The sequence below is a fragment of the Acinonyx jubatus genome, chromosome E1 (assembly GCF_027475565.1).
Source record: "Acinonyx jubatus isolate Ajub_Pintada_27869175 chromosome E1, VMU_Ajub_asm_v1.0, whole genome shotgun sequence".
Taxonomy (NCBI): domain Eukaryota; kingdom Metazoa; phylum Chordata; class Mammalia; order Carnivora; family Felidae; genus Acinonyx; species Acinonyx jubatus.
This window is the reverse complement of record NC_069397.1, coordinates 24,001,886-24,021,749: the sequence shown is the minus strand read 5'-3', so window position 1 is coordinate 24,021,749 and position 19,864 is coordinate 24,001,886. Positions and strand designations below refer to the sequence as shown.

General features: G+C 44.7%; 2 protein-coding genes and 1 long non-coding RNA gene across 9 annotated transcripts in view; 2 read left to right on the top strand and 1 right to left on the bottom strand.

Annotated features, from left to right (window-relative positions):
- The window catches only part of GGNBP2 (gametogenetin binding protein 2), a 33,767-nt gene extending 25,356 nt beyond the window's left edge, over positions 1–8,411 (top strand). For all 7 annotated transcript variants that reach the window (XM_027034298.2, XM_027034299.2, XM_027034297.2 and 4 more), the window contains 7 exons: positions 1,004–1,178; positions 2,867–3,061; positions 4,861–5,008; positions 5,302–5,427; positions 5,510–5,658; positions 6,192–6,440; positions 7,767–8,411. In XM_027034298.2, the coding sequence (XP_026890099.1) occupies positions 1,004–1,178; positions 2,867–3,061; positions 4,861–5,008; positions 5,302–5,427; positions 5,510–5,658; positions 6,192–6,440; positions 7,767–7,970 (1,246 nt within the window). In that variant the 3' untranslated portion in view covers positions 7,971–8,411. The remainder of the gene's footprint in view (positions 1–1,003; positions 1,179–2,866; positions 3,062–4,860; positions 5,009–5,301; positions 5,428–5,509; positions 5,659–6,191; positions 6,441–7,766) is intronic.
- Positions 8,412–8,554: 143 nt separating this feature from the next.
- Positions 8,555–19,089, top strand: DHRS11 (dehydrogenase/reductase 11). Its single transcript, XM_027034307.2, is given in 8 exon segments — positions 8,555–10,677; positions 10,680–10,768; positions 13,438–13,647; positions 16,670–16,764; positions 17,162–17,291; positions 17,912–18,004; positions 18,206–18,272; positions 18,504–19,089. Coding segments are annotated over 8 exon segments (984 nt in total). The 5' UTR covers positions 8,555–10,535; the 3' UTR covers positions 18,662–19,089.
- Positions 13,827–19,522, bottom strand: LOC128313454 (uncharacterized). Its single transcript, XR_008294194.1, has 3 exons — positions 19,401–19,522; positions 19,052–19,179; positions 13,827–16,458 (listed from the first exon to the last, which is right to left on the bottom strand). It is a non-coding gene; the product is annotated as an uncharacterized LOC128313454 (long non-coding RNA).
- Positions 19,523–19,864: the final 342 nt, after the last annotated feature.

Below are 19,864 nucleotides of genomic sequence, written 5' to 3'. Positions count from 1 at the left end.
TTCCATCACCTTTTGCATCAGTACATATATATGTATAAATTCAGGTGTGCTTGTAAAGAGTTTGCTTTCTTTAAAATACGCATTTCTTAATTGACTGAATAAAAATAGAAAGTGTTCTGTGGTGTTCATTTCAGTCCTCTGCTCCTTGTTGCTTGAAGTAGACAGGCTTTTTTTTTTTTTTTTTTTTTTTTTGGCTTTCATTATTATAGATTATCATTTTCACTTGAAAATGATTCGAGGGATTTTTTTCCCCCTCCATCCATGCATTTCCATATCTAAATTTTGTTCATTATGATGGTTTTTGCATAGGAAGAGGTCTTTGCAGCAAAGTGTTAAATATTTTACTGAATGTAATTAATGAATTGTGTATATTATCACTGAATTATATAGGAACCTAAAATTTTATCTCTGGCTTTTTTGTGAAAATAAAATCAGAAAAGGTTCATAGAATAAAATGAACCCATTTTGTTTTGTGTTTTGTGTATCAGCTCTCATTTGAGTGCCTATTTTGTGCTAGGCACATAGAACACAAAGACTTACCAGTGAAGTTCTGTGAACCCTACTACTGAAAACTAGCCTAGAGGGCTTTTGTCCATGATTGAATCACTTTCGCACTGCCTTTATCCATTACTCCTCAAAAAAAAGAAACCTACAAAACCCAAATAGGCATTTGTTATAATTGGAAGGTGAAGGAGCTATCATGCCTCCTATGAGCTGGACACATTATATTAGACTTCTTGTGCCCAAAAACCATCTCTTTAGAGCCCCAGTTCCTGAATTATCTTATTTTTAGTAATATTAGGACTGAGTTCTGCCTGCATGTATATTTCTCATTGGTTATGTACATGTATGCTTGTGTGTTTTTATGTACATTTAATTTGAATGTATAACTGGCTTCTTACCAGGTATGCAGATTGTGTTTAAACCCTGAACCCTCTTATCTGTCTTTTACTCTTTCAGCAAAGGGTACTAGGAATTATGTGTGATTTATTCTCCTTTACAGACGAAGAGAAAGGCATGCTAAGACAATAGATATAGCTCAAGAAGAAGTTCTGACCTGCTTGGGAATTCATCTTTATGAAAGACTGCATCGAATCTGGCAAAAACTACGAGCAGAAGAGCAAACATGGCAGATGCTTTTCTATCTTGGTGTTGATGCTTTGCGCAAGAGTTTTGAGGTAAGAATAGTGACCTGCTTCATTGTCTGAGATTGCTTGGTTAGGTTATTGGACTGAATGTTAATATAAGCTAGCAGTCTGATTTTGCCTCAGAGGGCTGTGATTCACTGATACTGGCATGGATTTGGGGGTGGATTTAGGGGAAGGGAATTAGAATTTAAGTTTGTGGATTTTGGGGGTGCCTGGGTGGCTCAGTCAGTTAAGATTCCGACTTTGCCTCAGGTCATCATCTCGCGGTCCATGAGTTTGAGCCCTGCGTCGGGCCCTATGCTGACAGCTCAGAGTCTGGAGCCTGCTTCGGATTCTGTGTCTCCCTCCCTCTCTCTCTGCCCCTCCCCTGCTTATGCTGTGCTTCTCTCTCTCAAAAATGAATAAACGTTAAAAAACATAAAAAAAAAAATTTTTGTGGATTTTCTTTGATTTTAATCCTGTTATTCTGCCAGCTTTGATATTTAGACTTTCTCAGAGTGGAAAACTGAAGTTGATTATTTAGCAGCATGTTGCTATGAAGTATAGCTAATGAAAAGGTAAAAGCAACCCAGAGTAAATTTGAGACTTAATTCGTGAGTCTCAGTTTGTCTGCTGATATCCAGTAGCCTCTTTATAGTGCTGGTTTTGGGTTTAGTGCTTGTGATTTGGTAACCTTCTCCCCCCCCAGTTCTCTGTAGCACATAAAATTTTGGCTAGTGAACATTTTGTTACATTCTGAGGCATGGTTGTAACCCTTTAACTGGGTCACAGATCCCTTTTGTGAATTATATGAAAGCTATAAACCTTTTTTTTCAGAAGCCCATCTGTGAACTTTAAACATTGTTCTGGGGAGTCTGAGGAGATTTGTACTAGTTCTTGCTGAACGCTTTTTTTTTTCTTTTCTTTTTATATGTTTGTGACTTCAGAAACTAGATCATCTAATCAGGTTAAATAGTCTTCTGTTGTGTTAAGAAATGAATGTTTGCTGTGTTGGAATTGAAATTTGAAACTAGAATATTGCTGGTTTGGAACAGGAGTGTGTGTAAGAAGTCTGCCTTCCCTGTAGGGATTGGTGGTATATTCACTTCCTGTAGATTTTAAGTTGTCATCATTTAAAGTGTTAAAATTTAGGGGCATCTAGGTGGCTCGATCAGTTAAGCATCAGACTCTTGATTTCTGCTCAGGTCATGATCTCACAGTTTGTGGGTTCGAGCCCTGCATCGGGCTCCGTGCTGATGGCGTAGAACCTGCTTGGGATTCTCTCTCTCTCCCTCTCTCTGCCCTCCCCCTGTTCATGCTCTCTCTCTTTCTCAAAATAAATAAACTTAAAAAAATAAAGTATTAAAATTTAGGGACACCTGGGTGGTTCATTCGGTTAAGCATCCAACTCTTGATTTTGTCTCAGGTCATGATTTTGTGGGGTCATGGGATCAAGCCCCATGTTGGGCTTTGTGCAAATGGCACAGAGACTGCGTGGGATTTTCTCTGTCTTCTCTCTCTGCCCCTCCCCTGCTTGTGCTCACTCGTGCTCTCTCAAATGAATAAACATTAAATAAATAAAGCATTAAAATTTAAGATTCTTTGTAGGAATGCTCTGGTAAATTGCAACATGAATTATTTGTGTGTGTGGTATCATGTAAAATTAGCAATTGAGAATTTCCAAGGAAAGTAAAGGTAGTTTTGACCAGTATTCATTCTCAACTTTGTTTTTATAATAGATGACTGTGGAAAAAGTACAGGGTATTAGCCGATTGGAACAACTTTGTGAAGAGTTTTCAGAGGAGGAACGAGTAAGAGAACTCAAGCAAGAAAAGAAACGCCAGAAACGGAAGAACAGACGAAAAAATAAATGTGTATGTGATATTCCTACTCCTTTACAAGCAGCAGATGAAAAGGAAGTAAGCCAAGAGAAGGTAGTATTCCTTAATTTTGATTCATAAATATGTAGTATTGCTTTTTGCTAGATTTTTGGCATTTTTACTATGCTTTTTCAGAATATGAGGAGCTGCAGCTTGTATATTGGCTTTTTTCCTACTATAATTGGTACAGCCAAAAATTTTAATGTCTTGTGTTTGTTTTATAATATTCAATGATTATCTTTTTACCTGATCTTAGTATGTTGTTAGATCAAAGTCCAAATATGGAAAGTTAAGTCCATGTATGACCTAGAGCAGTTCTTCTTGGTCTCAGGACCCCTTGGAATTTTTAAAAATTACAGTGCTTGGTGTGCTTTTTGTTCATGTAGATTATACATACAACATTTATTGTATTAGAAATTAAAATGGAGAAATTTTAAATCGTTAATTCTTTTTAAAAAATAATAAGCCCATTATATGTTAATATGAGTAACATTTTTTGAAAACTGTTCCAAAACAAAAAGAAGTGAGAAAGGTGGCATTATTTTATATTTTTGCAGATCTTCTAAATATTTGGTTTAAAAGGAATCAGATGGATTCTCATATCTGCTTCTGCATTCAGTCTATTTCCATATGTTGCTTGGTTGAAACATTTGAAGAAAGTCTGGCCTCACACAAAAAAGGAAGGAGTATTTTAATACAAACTTTTTCAGATAGTTGTGGATATTCTTTGGCATTACAGTTCAACAAGTGGTAGTTTCTTAAAGATTAGTTACAATGTGGAACCTGGCACCTGTGAATGACCTTTTCGTAACTCAGTTAAATTAAAATCCACTAGTCAGTCTTGCACTTTGAATGGATCTTTAACTCATGCATGATTTTGTAACATCATGAATTGGTCATTTGAAAGTTACTGGTTTACTGAGTTATGCAGACCTTGCCAGATACTGACATTTCATTATATATATTATCACATAATCGTGTTAAAACCACTACTGATCTCATCAGAAGGGTCTTTAAGTATTGGGAAGCTTCAGGCACATTCTGCTTGTTTATACAAGTTTTCAAAATTCTGATTGTAGTTTGAAAGTTTGAGTTTTATCACAACAAATACCGTCCATTGTTTTCCTTGAGGTGATGGGCTGACTTCTTTTCTGAGAGAATGGCTTTTAAATATCCCAAGTCTGAATAACCAAAGTTTGTCTCTTCTTTCAAGCAAAATTTATGTTCCAGGATAAAAAACAGCTAGTTCAGCTTGTAACTCAAACAAGCTTCAAGTGCTTTTCCTTGAGACAGCCATTGTATTTTGGTATGCAGCAAAAGTGCTTTAAGCATCCTTCCTATTTGTCAGACATCTACTCATGAGCTGATACTTAAAAAATATTTTTACTGCTTCATCGAAGACTTTCATAAGTGAAGTATCTATTTCCTGAAAGTGCTTGACAAGTAAAAAATACACTGACTGTTAGTACAGTGTGATTGCCACTGCTGTGATTTGTGCGAAAGTACCAGCAACTTTTCCCACCATTGCTTTCGTATCATCAGTGTAAGTGTCAATATATGAAAAAGGCAAGTGATATATTAGTATTCTGATGAAAATAGTTTTGATCTAGGGAATCCCTGGGGTCAGCAAACTACACTTTGGGAACTTCCCTCCTAAATTTTCCTGATACGATTAACTCTTAATTTGCTTTTAGTTGTTTCATAGTCTTAATGTGGGTTAGTGATTTTTCATGAGAATAATTTTTTCAGTTGGTAACCTCCTAACTCCTATTTAATTGGTTGATGTTAAGGAAAGTAAATGTACCCATATGAAGGTAAGACTTTTTACCGTCTCTCAATGTTGACCCTTAAAGGAAACAGACTTCATAGAAAACAGCTGCAAAGCCTGTGGCAGCACCGAAGATGGTAATAGTTGTGTAGAAGTAATTGTTACCAACGAAAACACATCATGTACCTGTCCTAGCAGCGGCAATCTTTTGGGGTCCCCTAAAATAAAGAAAGGTAACTAAATACAGTTTCTTCTTAAAATTAAGTCTTAAGTTTATTCTTTTTTCCTCTTAAATGGAAGAGGTTTTAGAGATCCTGTAACTTTGACACTTAATACTTCTTTTTTCTTTATGGTATTTGTTATTATTTGACAAAAACAAAAAACTATAAACCCCTCATCATATTTTCATTATTTAGTTTACTTTCTACTTTTAGTAAGCTATCAATTTTGAAATTTTTATGTTGTCTCCACTTGGTTCATTCTTTGTTGGTATGTTAACTATAAGTCTCAACCGATTTATTTTCAGGCTTATCACCACACTGTAATGGTAGTGATTGTGGATATTCATCTAGTATGGAAGGGAGTGAAACAGGTTCTCGGGAGGGTTCGGATGTTGCTTGCACTGAAGGCATTTGTAATCACGATGAACACGGTAGGTTCAGATTAAGCTTCCCAATTATTTCTACTACATGGCTGATTAAAGCACATAAGTAAGAGATTATTGATTTCTTCAGGTGACGACTCCTGTGTTCATCACTGTGAAGACAAAGAAGATGATGGTGATAGTTGTGTTGAATGTTGGGCAAATTCTGAAGAGAACAACACCAAAGGAAAAAATAAAAAGAAGAAAAAGAAAAGTAAGATGTTGAAATGTGATGAACATGTAAGTATCAGAGTTCTTAAACCTTTGCAGTTGAGGGGAGAACAACCTATTTTCTTTGGAGTGGCAAGTCTGCAGCTTAGTTTCTGGTATTTATTATTTTAGAATGAGTACCTTTAGAATGCAGTTCTGTTGGCTGCTCATCTTGTGATTTGTGTGTGTGTGTGTGTGTCTGTCTGATGTGGTCACTTGTCCAGTAATCTAGGTGAGTCATAAATCCAGTTCATTGTTTTAATAATACTTTTAAATGAATTAGCTGTGTAATCTTGAGCAGTTTGCTTGATCTTAGTTTTCCTATCTGGAAGGAAATTAATAGTCCCTATCAGATTAAGTTCTGTGAAGATGAAAGAGATTATATCGATGGGTTAACACAGCATCTGGTATGTAGTAAGTGCCTACTAAGTGCCAGTTGCTGCTGCTGTTCAGTATTCCTTCTAAAAACTTAACACACTATCAGGGCCTTTTTTTCTTTCTCTAAAGAATAATTGCTCTTATTCCTTGCCTTTTTACCTGGGTAATCCTTTGCTTGGTTTCAGATCCAAAAGCTTGGAAGCTGTATTACAGATCCAGGTAATCGAGAGACCTCAGGAAATACCGTGCACACAGTGTTTCACCGCGACAAGACCAAAGATGCACATCCTGAAAGCTGTTGCAGTCCTGAAAAGGGTGGGCAGCCACTGCCTTGGTTTGAGCATAGGAAAAATGTACCACAGTTTGCAGAACCTGTAGAGCCATCATTTGGTCCTGATTGTGGAAAAGGTGCCAAGAGCTTAGTTGAACTCCTTGTAAGTAAGGATATCTTATTGATTGGTAGATGTGGGAGGGGACAATATTTGAGAATTTAAAGCTAGGAGTTGGGGAACCTTTTAAGAAATTAAGGTCAGTCTTTCATTATTTTTGGTCTTTTCATTTCTGCTCTTCCACACGTGGTTTATGCAACTGCTCTACAGCACATTTCCTTGTCCTCCTTTGTAGAAGAGAAGAGAATAGTTGGGAAAAAGGGATAGAGTTAGCATTGTGTCCAGGAGTCTGCCTCCTTGAAGAGGGTTATTGTAAGCAAACTGCCTTTCTGAGTGGCAGCTTATGGTGTCCTGCCTTCCATACCAGGAAAAAATGTAGAATCTGAACTAGAGCCCATTTTTTACTTCCTTTAGGTTCATGTAGGATAAAAGCATAACTAAACTTGCAAAATCTTTTAAGATTGACTAAGTCTTGGTACTTTACACGAATTATGCCTGATTCCAAGCAACCCAGTACATAGTTTGTGTGGGGCTTAGAGGAGGGGGAAGGAAAGAGAAGGGTGGTATATTCTCTTTAATAGTTAGGCTCCCAGTGGAAACAAATCCTTTAGAATAGTTTTTTTGTTTGTTTGTTTTTTATGTGGTGGTTAAGTTTCTTAAATTGTAAAAAGGTTTTATTTTACTTAATTTGTGGAGATAAAAGTTTTAACACAGGACCATCCAGTTAATAATCACATCAGTCTGGTTATTTAAAGTTTGGTAACTAGTTGTAACCATCTCTAGTTAGTCGTTTGTTTGTTTTGCTGTAATCAGAAACATTGTTATTTTTTTAATTTTAAGTTTCTATTATTTTTTTAAAGTTTATTTTTTTGAGAGAGCGCGAGCAGAGGGAGGGTCAGGGAGAGAGGGAAACACAGAATCCAAAGCAGGCTCCAGGCTCTGAGCTATCAGCATAGAGCCCAACGTGGGGCTCAAACTCACAAACCACAAGATCATCACCTGAGCTGAAATCGGATGCTTAGCCTTAAGACTGAGCCACCCAGGTGCCCCTCAAGTTTTTATTTAAAGTCTAGTTATCTAATTAGTCATTTTCTAAGGCAAAGGTTGGGAGTCTCTTAGGCTCATAGGTCTTCTAAGACAAATTATAGATCCAGAGTTTCAAACTGAGTTAAGTTGGATTTTATTCTTACTTTGTACTTTCTAAGATGGAGTGACATTATGCTTGTTCTGTAAACAGTTCAATGAAAGACTTCATGTGACTGAATTGAAATTAAAAGGCTAGTTTGCCTGAATTTTTAGCTGTCCTCCATCAGCATAGCATTTTGCATTCTTAATTTAAGTCATAATCTTAACTACTGCTTTAATTTGCAGGATGAGTCTGAATGTACTTCAGATGAGGAAATCTTTATCTCACAAGATGAAATACAGTCATTTATGGCTAATAACCAGTCTTTCTACAGCAATAGAGAACAATACCGACAGCATCTGAAGGAGAAATTTAATAAATACTGCCGCTTAAATGATCACAAGAGGCCCATCTGTAGTGGCTGGTTGACAACGGCTGGAGCAAATTAAATAAATAAAATAGCTCTGTCTTTCAATGAAACACTCAAGATGACTACTGCGCCTTCTCTTTCAAAAAAAAAAAAAACTCTTAATTTAGTGACTTATGGCAAAATTTTAAATCAATGTGATTCTTTCTTGTTTTGGGAGACGGTGGAGGTAACCTCATTAGTTCTTTCTTCAGGCTTGTGTCTTTAGTTGCGTGGCTGCGCAGGCCTGCCATATGATTTAAGCCATCTCTTTTCATTAAATGTTTCTCTTCCTGTGAGACTTACTAAAGCAACTTAGTGGCAAAAAGTAATGTTGTACTTATACTTCTGTACAGAAATGACAATGAGCTGAATATATGGTTTTACAAAGTAGACATCCACTTGCAAAATGTTTGGATGTAATGTTAAAGCGCAATGTGCAAAATTTAAAATAAAGAATATTTATTAATATGCATAGTAAAAATTGGTGTACATGTTTCTACTTAATGTGTGGCAGTATTTTCATATTTGCCACTTCTGAACTTGGTATTTGACCAGTGTTGATGTTAGGATGAAGAGCAAATGAGGATAGAGATACAAATTGTTGAGGACAAAACTCTTCCCTTGACTAGAGCTGAGAAAAGCAGTTTTCAGTCTTTTGTTTTGAAAGAATAAATTTGCTGCAATACCCTTAAATACTGGCTAGCATCTTTCTCATGAGATTAATTGCTATTATTTAAAATTCCCTGGTATCACTTAACATAAAGTGCCTTAAATTCAGAGATTCATACTGAACTGGAAGAATGAAAACAGAACTTGGCAGAATTTCAACCAAGGGTTGTCTGAAAAGTAATTAGCATGTAGACCTGGGACCAAAAGACTGCGCCTAGAGCTAACCACATTGCGGTCCATAAGTGCATACTCCTTATCTGGTTTCCAACAATAAAGTCACTGTGGCATTACAGTTTACTGCTTTCATGAACTGTGAGTACTGAAGGAGAGAAGAGATTCCCCCAGGAATAGCACTTGGCTGCCATTTAAAAGGTTGAGTCAATAGTTCGATAAACACATGTGCTCAGAGCTTTGTGCCTCAATGTTGATAATATTGGTGGGCAGCAGGCAAGTAGTGGGACAGTCAATACCTCCGTGCAGTGGGGATGCAGTGAATTTTATGGGCTGTGTACCACTTAATCAGATTTCAGGTGGGCAACAGCAAAAGCTTAGATTTAATTTTTATAGTTGGTGGCATTTCTTTGATACACCTCTTCAGTTGTCTTTTCAAATCTAAGTGTTGCATAGGGATGGGGCAGAGGTAAAAATGAGTCATGACTCCTCTCTGGCCTTTGTTTACTTTCATCCTGGAATCCATAAAAAATGACTAAGGGCCCCCCAGAGCCCTTGGCTCTGAGCTCAAACCTTTCTTAACCACTTGTCAAGTTTTCTCCTGAGATCCCTAAAAGCAAGGACTGGTTTTATTTCATTTTAATCTTTATCCTTGGGCCAAACACATGAGTACTTGGTGAATGAATAAACCAGCCTCACATACTTGCTTATGCCATTGCCTGCAGTGGAGGGATTCCAGTAGTTGTGCAGAGATGTGTTTTTCTTTGGAAGATAGCTATATTAAGGATGCAGATGTAAGGCAGTTTTCAGAGTTTTGATGGAACATCCTGAGTGGTCAGAGAGCAAAACCAACAACCCAAGAAGAGACAAAAGGCAGAATGGAATGAAGGCAGTTTAGGAGCACATCCCCTGGACCTAAGACTGCATGGCTTAAAGTCCAAACCATGCTTTACCCCTTTCTGTCTCAGTCACTTACAAAATGAAGCCTAATACGTAGTATCTTAAAGAGTTTATGTGCATATGCTAATATATTTAAAGTGCTTAGAAGTGCCAATTACACAGCATTCAGTAAATGTTAGCTTTTGCTTTTAATCTTTGGTACACAGTGATATATTTTTTCACTGGGAGTGGGAGGGTCTAGGACAGTTGGAGACAGTAGGCCAGTAGGGATACAATCCCCTAACACACGTGTACTGGAGGGTGTTTCCATTTTTAACCTTGAGTTGTCATTCTAGTAAAGCCAAGGGATCAGGTAGGGTTGAGAGGGTAACTCAGGGATGATAGCTGAGGCACTCAAGCCTTTTCTAGGCTGAATCCTTCGCATCAGCCAGAGGGCGGGCGTTGGAGTCACCTTAAGAGCCCGTAATTTCTCCTTCTTGCCATAGGGGTCAGGAACTGGGAGGGGAGACTGAACAAGGGGGCAAGAATACGAACGGCCTCGGGCCTGGACCAAGCTCCCCCCTAAACCTCGGTTTCCCTGCCCCTAAGGGAAGAGCTCACCAAAGCAGGACCACAGGCCACCCGGGAACCCTCTGCACCAGCCGGCACAGAGGAAAGCACAGTTTCCCACCTCCCGTCAGGCATGGGGCGGGGCCGGAAGAGGCGGGAAGGCCGCGACTGATTCCCGCTAGCTGTGGTCGGTCGCGGAGAAGCGGAGGGTGGAGCCCCAGCCCGGGCCCGGCAGAATGGTGGCAGGTTCAGGCGCGGCTCCGACGGGGGGGCGGGGGGGGGCAGATCGGCAACGGCGGCCGCGGTGGTGACCAAAATGCATCCGAGCCCTTGCGACCCGGGGAGGAGCTCCGCGATCCAAATGTCCGTATCGCAGAGCGAGGTGGGCGGGCGGCTGGGGACCATGGCCAGGACCGGCATGGAGCAGTGGCGTGACCGGCTTGCACTGGTGACAGGAGCTTCGGGGGCATCGGCGCGACTGTGGCCCGGGCCCTCGTCCAGCAGGGACTGAAGGTAGTGGGTTGTGCCCGCCCCGTGAGCAACATCGAGGTAAGTCCCCGCCGGGGAGAGGGACCTTCTGGGAGGCGTTGTTTCCGCTGGTGTACGGTCCGGGAGGCGGAGTGGTCTGACCTAGGCTGCGACGCTGCCTCCACTTGCTGCTCCCCCAAGGCCATTTGCAACCGGATCAGACTATGAGGGATGAGATGCCCAGTAGGGCAGGCCTCTACCTTCCCTTTCATGAAGTCCCTTCTTTTAAGGAGACCCTACTCCTAACAGCCTCTACTCCAGTGTACCAACTCCTTGGCATATTTCTCCGTGCCTATCTGCCTGCCCAGGTCGGCTGAGGAAAAGGGAAGCCAGAGATCAGGGCTAGCTAGGCAGCCAGGGAGAAGGAAAGAAAGCTTTCTGGCCTCAGTGGCTAAATTGGCTACTAGATTGTTTCCTCTAGTCCCCAGACTAAGTCCACAAAGCCAACCAAAGTGGCTGGCCAGCCAGATGAACAGGAACTAGAGGTTTTGATCATGATAATTTTTCACCCAGCACTGAGGGTGGGGTTGGGGTGGGAATAGAGCTTTTCAGAAGAAACTCACCCTCTCCTTCCCCAACCCCCAATTTGAGGGTTAACCCTTACCAAATGGGCCTAACAGACCAATGGGATATTTACAGATCGACCTTTCTCCAATTGCACTGTCTTGGGTGGGACTGAGGGGTGAAATAGGGCATTGACTATGTAAGCCCTGAGGGGACAAAGCAATACGGAACTGGAACTACTGTTTTTTCTCTTAAACTAGGGTTGGGAGCCCCAAGTTGTGAGCAACAAGAGCTCAAAGAAAAATGAAGTTGGCCATGTTGTAACAGGAAGGAAGAAGATGGGAAATTTTCATCATAGGTCATCTTTGGATTTGCACCTGACAAGATCACTCTCAGGGTTTGGGCTAGCGATTAGCTGCAGGGCTTTATCTCCACCATTGTTCAAAATCCCTGCACCAGGAGGCTTTGGGTGGGGACAGAGGGAGAAGGTGTACCAGAAGGAGGGCTTTCCCCTCCCCTTCTGCTGACCAAAGGTACACTTTATAGCCACCTAGATAGTCCCAAGGTCACCCAGCTGTACCACTGCCCTACTCTCCTCCTCCCTTTCTCCTATTCTGAGGAGTTCAGGGCCCAACCCTAGCCTTGGAGCCTAGAGGATCAGACCAGGGCTTAGACCACTGGATTCCTTAAGTCTAAAGTCACTCTTGCCTTCTCTTCCTACTACCCCAAACCAGCCAGGAAAGGGGGTCCCTGAGCTTCAAGGGGGATCCTCAGGCTGTTCACTCAGCCCCAAGATGACTCTTTTAATGAGGGGGAAATGCCTGTTCTGTGAGGGGACTGACATGGTTTCAAGTCATTTCTGAAGATAGATGAGGACAGGTGGGACAAAGAGAAGGCAGCGACAGGGAGAAAGATGTCCCCAGGCCCTTCATTCTGGCTTTCTTGCAGGGATTTGAGTCTGGAGGTGGAAGGGACAAGTTGCATGCCAGGGAAGGGGAGAATCCCAGGCTTCCTTGTGCCTAGTTTGCTTTTATTAATTGATACTAAAACAGAGTTTGAGTTCTGGCCTCCGACAGAGAGAAGCCCTATTTCCTGAGGTGGTTGTGAATAGGTGAAATTGGGTAAAGGGGGCCTTCTAAGTCCCAGAGGACCATACCTTTTGAACTTTTGGAAAGTTAAAGCAGAAAAGAGTTTCCTAGGTCACCTGAGCCAGCCCTTTATTCCCATCTTGACTTGGCGGGGAGGGAAGGGTTCCAGGCCAAGGCAACTGGCCCAAGCTGGCCTTTCTCTAGGGCACCCCCTACCACCCAACTCTCTCCCTCCTGTACATGTACAGTCACCTTTATGAGGCTCAGATGCCCACTCACTGGCCTCTAAGGCCACGGAGCTTGGTTTCTTTCTGCTTCTGAATGTCTGCATCCCTCACAACCACCTCCCAGTGGCTCTGTATTCTCAGGTCTTTCCATCTCAGGGCTCCTCCGTGTGCTGAGGTCCCTGTTGATACACTAGGGCTTCCCAGTGTCACCTGCCACCTAACTTGCTTCATCATATCTCAAGAAATTTTGGGGTAGAGTATGGTACACTGTGGGACAGAGAGAAAGAATCTGTCCTGACTTCCTGACCTTTCCTATAGGTAGGGCAAGGGGAGACTGGCAGTTGGGCCCAATCTGAGAGCCAACTGGCTGCATTCTGTGGAGGGAGGGTGACTGTTCAGACATAAGCCCTCTGGAAGGAGCTAGATGAGGCAAGGGGAGGGGAGAGAATCCTGGCATAATCAGCTCAGTGATTCCTGGTGCTGGTGGAAGAAGCAGGGGGTGGGGTGAGAAGTGTAGCTTACCTATAAGCAGAGAAGGGGTTCCTGTTGGAGGAGAGGCAGAAGAGATGGAGATCATGCTATGCCTTGGACCACTGGCTCCCTACTCTCTTCTCAGAAATGAAGATTCAAGTTTATTGTGAGAGTCTTCCATTGACGATTTCAACTCCATTCCCATACTCCCCTCACTCAGGGAGTGCTCTTATCCCCTGGACTTTGATCAAAGAGGACAAGTAGTCCCAACAACTATATGGCTGGAAGGTGACTGTCAAAGGAGAGAGTTCTCTGAGTGGTGACAGCAGAAGAAGACTGTCTCTGGGTGGGAAGGTGTGGGAGCCGCTCACCCCAGTTAGCCCCTTGTTGGGTTTCATAGGAGCTGGCTGCCAAATGTAAGAGTATAGGCTACCCCAGGACTTTGATCCCCCACAGATGTGATCTGTCCAGTGAGGAGGACATCCTCTCCACGTTCTTGGCTGTCTGCTCTCAGCACAGTGGTGTGAACATCTGCATCAACAATGCTGGCTTGGCCTGGCCTGACACTCTGCTCTCAGGCAACACCAGCAGCTGGAAGGACATGTTCAATGTAAGGGCTGCAGACCTGGAGTGGGGGGTTGGGAGGAGAATGGGGAGCCAGGGCTTTGTGAACCAGAGGGCTGCTCAGGATACGACATGTAACAGGAGGGAACTTTGACTTCATAACTGGGGCACCTTGACTCTCCCCTTGCTTCTTTCCCTACCAGAGGCATAGTGAGTGGATGAATGGCCATATCTTTTCCATTCTTCTTTCCTCTGAGTCCCTTAAAGGGGCAGTTCTTAAAGTCCAGGCTGATTTCCTTCTACTGGAAGAAAGACTGGTAGGGAAGAGAACTGCTATTTATTGAATGTTCCCATGTGCTGGCACCGTGCTGAGTGCTTGAGAACATGGTCTTACAAGAAAAGGAACCAAGAGACAGGAGATGAGGTTCTCACCCAGCCCTGCCAGTCATGGTGTGGCTTCAGGCAGGTGGTTATTCTCTATCAGCCTTGTCACATTTAATTGGGGTGAACACACATCAGTATCTGGGGCCACAAACCCCAGTATCCCCTGGGGCCAGGTAAATAGCTAAATGAGTGAGGTGAGTCAGGGGAGTCTGCAGTAAGTGGGAGAGCACATGGCCAAGTACAAGGGTGGCTGCTGAAATCCAGCATCCCTGCTGTGGAGCACTGTGGGTCCAGTGTGGCCGGATCTTATCATTTCTTTGAGAGGAGTGGAGAGCCTGGGTTTTTATGTGACATCCTACCCCTCCCATTTACCAAAACCTCAGCTCCACAAGGGCAAGGATTTTTGTCTGGTTTATTCTCTGTTATGGCCTCAGCCCATAAACACTCAATAGATATTTTTTGAGGGAATGAAAGCTTCCAATGCACATTGGGAGTGAATTACAAATGTTTTAAAACTTTGTACAGACCAAACACAGCCTTCAGGACATGGGTTTTCAACTTCTAGACTATATTATGGGGCAATATTAGGGTATAAAAGTATCCTGAGAAGTTGAAAACAGTGTGTACATGCGATGGATCTTTTTCCCACCATCGATTTAGCACCTAAAAGTTGCTTGGGCCTAGAAATGAACAATGAACATTGAAACAGTGAACAGTGAAAATGAAGCACTATCCCTGCCCTCAGACAGCCTTCTGGGAGATCTGAGATCTTGCACATCTGTAAAATGAGGGACATATATTTGAGTCCCTAAGGCCCTTTCCAGCTTCAACACTATGTAATTCTATTAGGATCGTCTTCTGAGACATCTCCACCCTCCACCCCACCAGCCTTAGGAGAATCACTCCCCTGGTCTCAGGGACCTGTTTCTCTTATTCCATCTGTCCTCAGAGTTGAGTTTTCTGCCTCATAAATACACATTGCTAAGCGGGCCAGAAAAAGGTCCTTGTGTCCTTCTGCTATGAATGCTGAGGCAGGTTCATGGTGAGGGTGTTCTGTCCTGATGCCTGACACCTGACACCTGATAAAGAGAAACATCTAATATCCTGGCTGGTCTTGTCTCTTCTCAGGAGGAGAGACTTGAGGACCTGCTGAAAGCTTTATCTGTGCTTGTCCTCATGGGGCAGGGGTGTGGCTTGGCAGGAGCTTTGGAGCTGAGATACTTCTTCAGGCCTCTGTTCGATGAAGGGTAGGGATTTTGGGTCACCTCTGGCAGAGGCCAAGGAAGGCAGAAAGCCCCCATGTGCTTGGGAGGTCCCCTGCCATCTTCTGACCAGCTACCCCACCCCCATAAAGAGTCTCTGTGCCTAATCTTGTAGATGGAACAGAGTCTAGAGGAAGGCATGGAAGGAAGGAAGGTCAGGCCTTCTCTACTTATAGTCTTAAGGGAGGAGATAGGAAAGGAGCAGAGAGTAGCTGGGTAAGACAGAGAGAGGCTAGGGTCTATACTTGAGGAGAGAGATTTTTTTTTAATTAATTAATTTATTTATTTAAAGGTTTCTTTCTTTTTTTTTTAAGCTTATTTATTAGGGGAGAGAGAGAGAGCGAGAGAGAGCGTGCTCACATGAGTGAGGGAGGGGCAGAGAGAGAGAGACAGAGAGACAATCCCAAGCAGGCCCCGAGCTGTCAGCACCCACCCCAGTGTGAGGCTGGAACTCATGAACCATGAGACCATGACCTGAGTCAAAACCAAGAATCAGACCCTTAACTGACTGAGCCACTATTTATTTATTTTTTTAAAATGTTTATTTTGAGAGAGAGAGAACACAGGCAAGCAGGGGAGGGAGGAGTGGCAGAGAGAGAGGGAGACAGAGAATCCCAAGCAGGCCCTGCACTGTCAGCGCAGAGCCCCACATGGGGCTTGAACACACAAACTGTGAGATCATGACCTGAGCTGAAATCAAGAGTCAGATGTTTAACCTACTGAGCCACGCAGGCACACCAAGGAGAGAGATTTTTAAAGCCATTTTGGAAGGATTTTAGGCTTTTTATCTTTATTTTAATTTTTTAATTATTTTTGAGAGAGAGAGAGACACAGAGCGTGAGTGGGGGAGGGGCAAAGAGAGAGGGAGACCCAGAATCTGAAGCAGGCTCCAGGCTCTGAGCTGTCAGTGCAGTCCCCCATGCAGGGCTCGAATCCACAAACCACTAGATCATGACCTGAGCTGAAGTCAGACGCTTAACTGACTGAGCCACCCAGGCGCCCTGGATTTTAGGCTTTTTAGAGAGCAAGGCCAGGGAAGCTGACCCAGATAAGAGAGGAGAGGGTATTTGAGGAAGAAAAGGAGATCATTCTCTAAGGCAGAGGTTCTGTTGTTTGTAGAGGAGACATCCAAGACAGGGAGGGTTCCTGGGTCATGGATGAGTTTGGGAGTTTCCCACTGCTGTTTGCAGAATCTTGGAGGCGGGGGTTACCTGGGGAGAGGAATTAGCACTGCTCTCAGCTGGGGCTGGTGGCTTTAGGGGGAGAGGCACCTAAGGCAAGGTACTCTGGAACCATTGTTGGTCTCAGGTAGGACCTGGACACTGTTTTGGAATGCCACTCCCCTGGACGGGCTCTGTGGCTCTATTACCTGCTCAGATGGGCCCAAGCTAGAGATACCCCACTGCCCTCCCTGGCCTGCAGGTGAACATGCTGGCCCTCAGCATCTGCACACGGGAAGCCTACCAGTCCATGAAGGAATGGAAGGTGGATGACGGGCATATCATTAATATCAACAGGTGAGGCAGGTGGACAAGGGCTAAAGCTCAGATCATCACTCACCCTCCAAGCTGAGTGATCTGTTGCAGTTCATTTGACCTCTTTGGACATCAGTTTCATTGGTGAAATAGGGACTTAATACCCAGTTAACAGCCAAATGGCACAATTATGGCGAGAGAAAGAATAGTGTATATCAAGTGCCAGCCCCTAGTTGGACTTCTAGGAAGAGCAGGACTTACAGGAGCTGCTTGAATAGCTGGAGCTACATCAGTGGGCCACCAGGATGGCCTGTAAAGAGGTCCCCTTGAGAAGGCTTTCCTGCAGCATCTAGGTGGTGGAGCTGACTGGTCCAGCAGGGGGCACTGCTGGTCCATCAGCAGCTTCACTCTCTTCTTTCCCCTCCTTTCCTCCACCCAGCATGTCTGGTCACCAAGTGTCACCCCACTCTGTGATCCATTTCTATAGTGCTACCAAGTATGCCATCACCACACTGACAGAGGGACTGAGGCAAGAGCTTCGGGAGGCCCAGACCCACATTTGAGCCACAGTGAGGGTGAGGCCTGGCCCTGGTGGGGTCTGGGTAGGCACAGGCCTTCAGCACCCCACACTCATACTGTTCAGGATGCTCTGCTGGGAGTGTGAGGGGCACAGAGCTCCTGGGCTCTGCTGCTGCTGGCATGACCCTGAGTAGCCCTTTGAGCTTCATGTCACTGACTTTGAGATGGGAGGGGGCTGACCAGAAGGGAACACAGTAGGTGAGACTGAAGGAGAGCAGGGGCTGTGGGAAACCATGGCTGTAAACCCAGACTCTGGGCTCTTCCCTGAAAGGCCACATGACCTTGGGCAACTCACTTAACCCCTCCAAGCCTCAGCCTTACTCATTTGTAAAATGGAGATGGTGATACCGACCCAGTGATGAAGTCTTAAGGGACACCATTTTGTAAAACACTTACCTGAGAAGGGCTCCATAGGTGGTAGGTGTCATTGTGATCATTGCTAGTGGCAGCTTTGGGAGGAGGAGGTGGCTGCTGGACATTGGGCAGCCATCACTGTGAAGCAGGGGGGCCCCCGTGTTTTCCATCCTGTCTCTCCCCTAAGCCTAGCTTCTGACTGGGATGGAGGCAGGGCTCAGCTCAGCTCCTGAGCAGGCCCTCTCTGTTGGTCCAGTGCATCTCTCCAGAAGTGGCGGAGACACAATTCTCCTTCAAACTCCACAATAAGGACCCTGAGAAGGCAGCTTCCATCTATGAATGCATAAAGGTGAGGCCTCACTCTGAGGCCAGTGAGCCACTCACTCCCTAAGTGAATGCAGAGGGAACCCTGGCCTTTAGACCACACTCTTCTAGCCAGCCTGTCACCCCTCCTGGAGGGTTGGGGTGGGGATGAAGATGTTGGAGAGGACGTCAGAGGTGGGAGGTTCACTCTGCCCTCACCATCCCTCTTTCCTCCCATACTCTCCAGTGTCTCAAACCTGAAGATGTGGCTGAGGCTGTCATCTATGTCCTCAAGCACCCTTCCACGTGTCCAGGTGAGTCTGGCCTTGACTGTCCACCCCCTGGAAGAGCCCAGCCATCCCAGAGGAAGACAGCAGGGAGGCCTAGCGGGTGGGGAGAGCATCCTGTCTGCTTCAAGCCTTGTGCCTTCCAGCAGATTGGAGACATCCAGATGAGGCCCACGGAGTAGGTGATCTAGTTTCCTGTGGGGAGTTCTGTCTTCCGTCCCCACGCCTCACGGCTTAGCTCCTGCCTCTGGATTTTAGGTGTTGATTTCCAGACTCCTGGATTCTGCTTCCTCTCTCCAACCCACCAGGGGCTACAAATTTTTGGAAGTTTTTATGTCTTATCAAATTACTTCCACCACAAATATGAACAGTGGGCTGGGGAGAGGTTAGGTGTCCCCGATTGTTTTACCTGTTAACTCATTATTGGTCTGCTTCTTAGTCTCCTTGGCCTTTGTGTGCTCTCTTTGGTCTCTTCCTTTTGACCTAGGGAAGGAACTGTGGCCAAAAGGGGGGCTTCCCCCTATCTTCTTGTACCCCAACCCCTGTCCCTCAAGGAGGAGGTGGCAGAGAGAAGCCCTCACCTTCTATCTGAATAGCTATCCAAGGCCCTAGGCTTCCTCCTCTCCCTGCCCTACTGCCCCTATTGCCTCTTCTCTTCACCCACCCCTGTTCTCCAGCCCAGGCTTGGCTTCTCTGCTCCCAGTGGGGTCATCACTCCACACTGACTATGGCAGCTGAATATCAGGCCCTGCCTCCCAACTGGGTTTCACTGTGATAATTAAAAAAGAAAAATTGCAACAACCTACCTTGGCTTCAGGAGTATCTTTCTGTTCTTTCTCCTTTTCTGTGATTAGGGGTGGTTGTGCCTCAGAATTTCTTCCAGGTGAGTGGGAAGGTGGGCGCTTTGGGGCATCACTCCTGGAGTGTGGATTACCTTAGGTAGCAGATGTGGGTTTGGGTTGAGTCTTGGAAATGGGTAGGAGTTTGCCAGCCAGGAAAGAGGACAACAGTGGATACAAGGCCGGGAGGCCAAAAAAGCAGGCAATGTCATGGGAACAGCACAGAATGTAGTGCAGGAGTGAGATGGGGCCGAAAAGGAAGCTGCTGCCTGGATCACCGGAGGTCTGTGTGCTGAGCAAAGAGTCTGGTGATTACCTATGGGCCAAGGACATCAGTTGGCTTGTCAGCAGGTGCAGGAGAGGCACAGAGCTGTCACTTGGAGAATCAGCCGCCACGGGATAGGAAGTTACTGCTGGCGTCCTGTTGACTGATGCTGAGGGTTTGACAAGGCAGTGGAGGTGCAGAGGAGGGGCTGGATGCAGAAGCTTCTGAGGAAAATCCCCAGCACCTGGTGGTGGACTGGATGTCGGGGGGGGGGGGGCGGGGGGGAATCACCACGACTGACCTGGTTGGAACACATCCCTTTTCAAGTGGCTTTTGCCGGTGTCTGGGTGAATGTGGCCCTCCAGCCTTCTGGGACCTCGAAAGGCACAGAATGATGCCGGTAGTAGGGGGCAGCCCAGCAGGTCGCGGTACAGAGAAGGCTGCGGCTCAGCTAGTCCTGCAGGAGGCGCTGTGGGCACCGCCTGGCGGTCGGGCATGCGCAGTGCGTCAGCGGG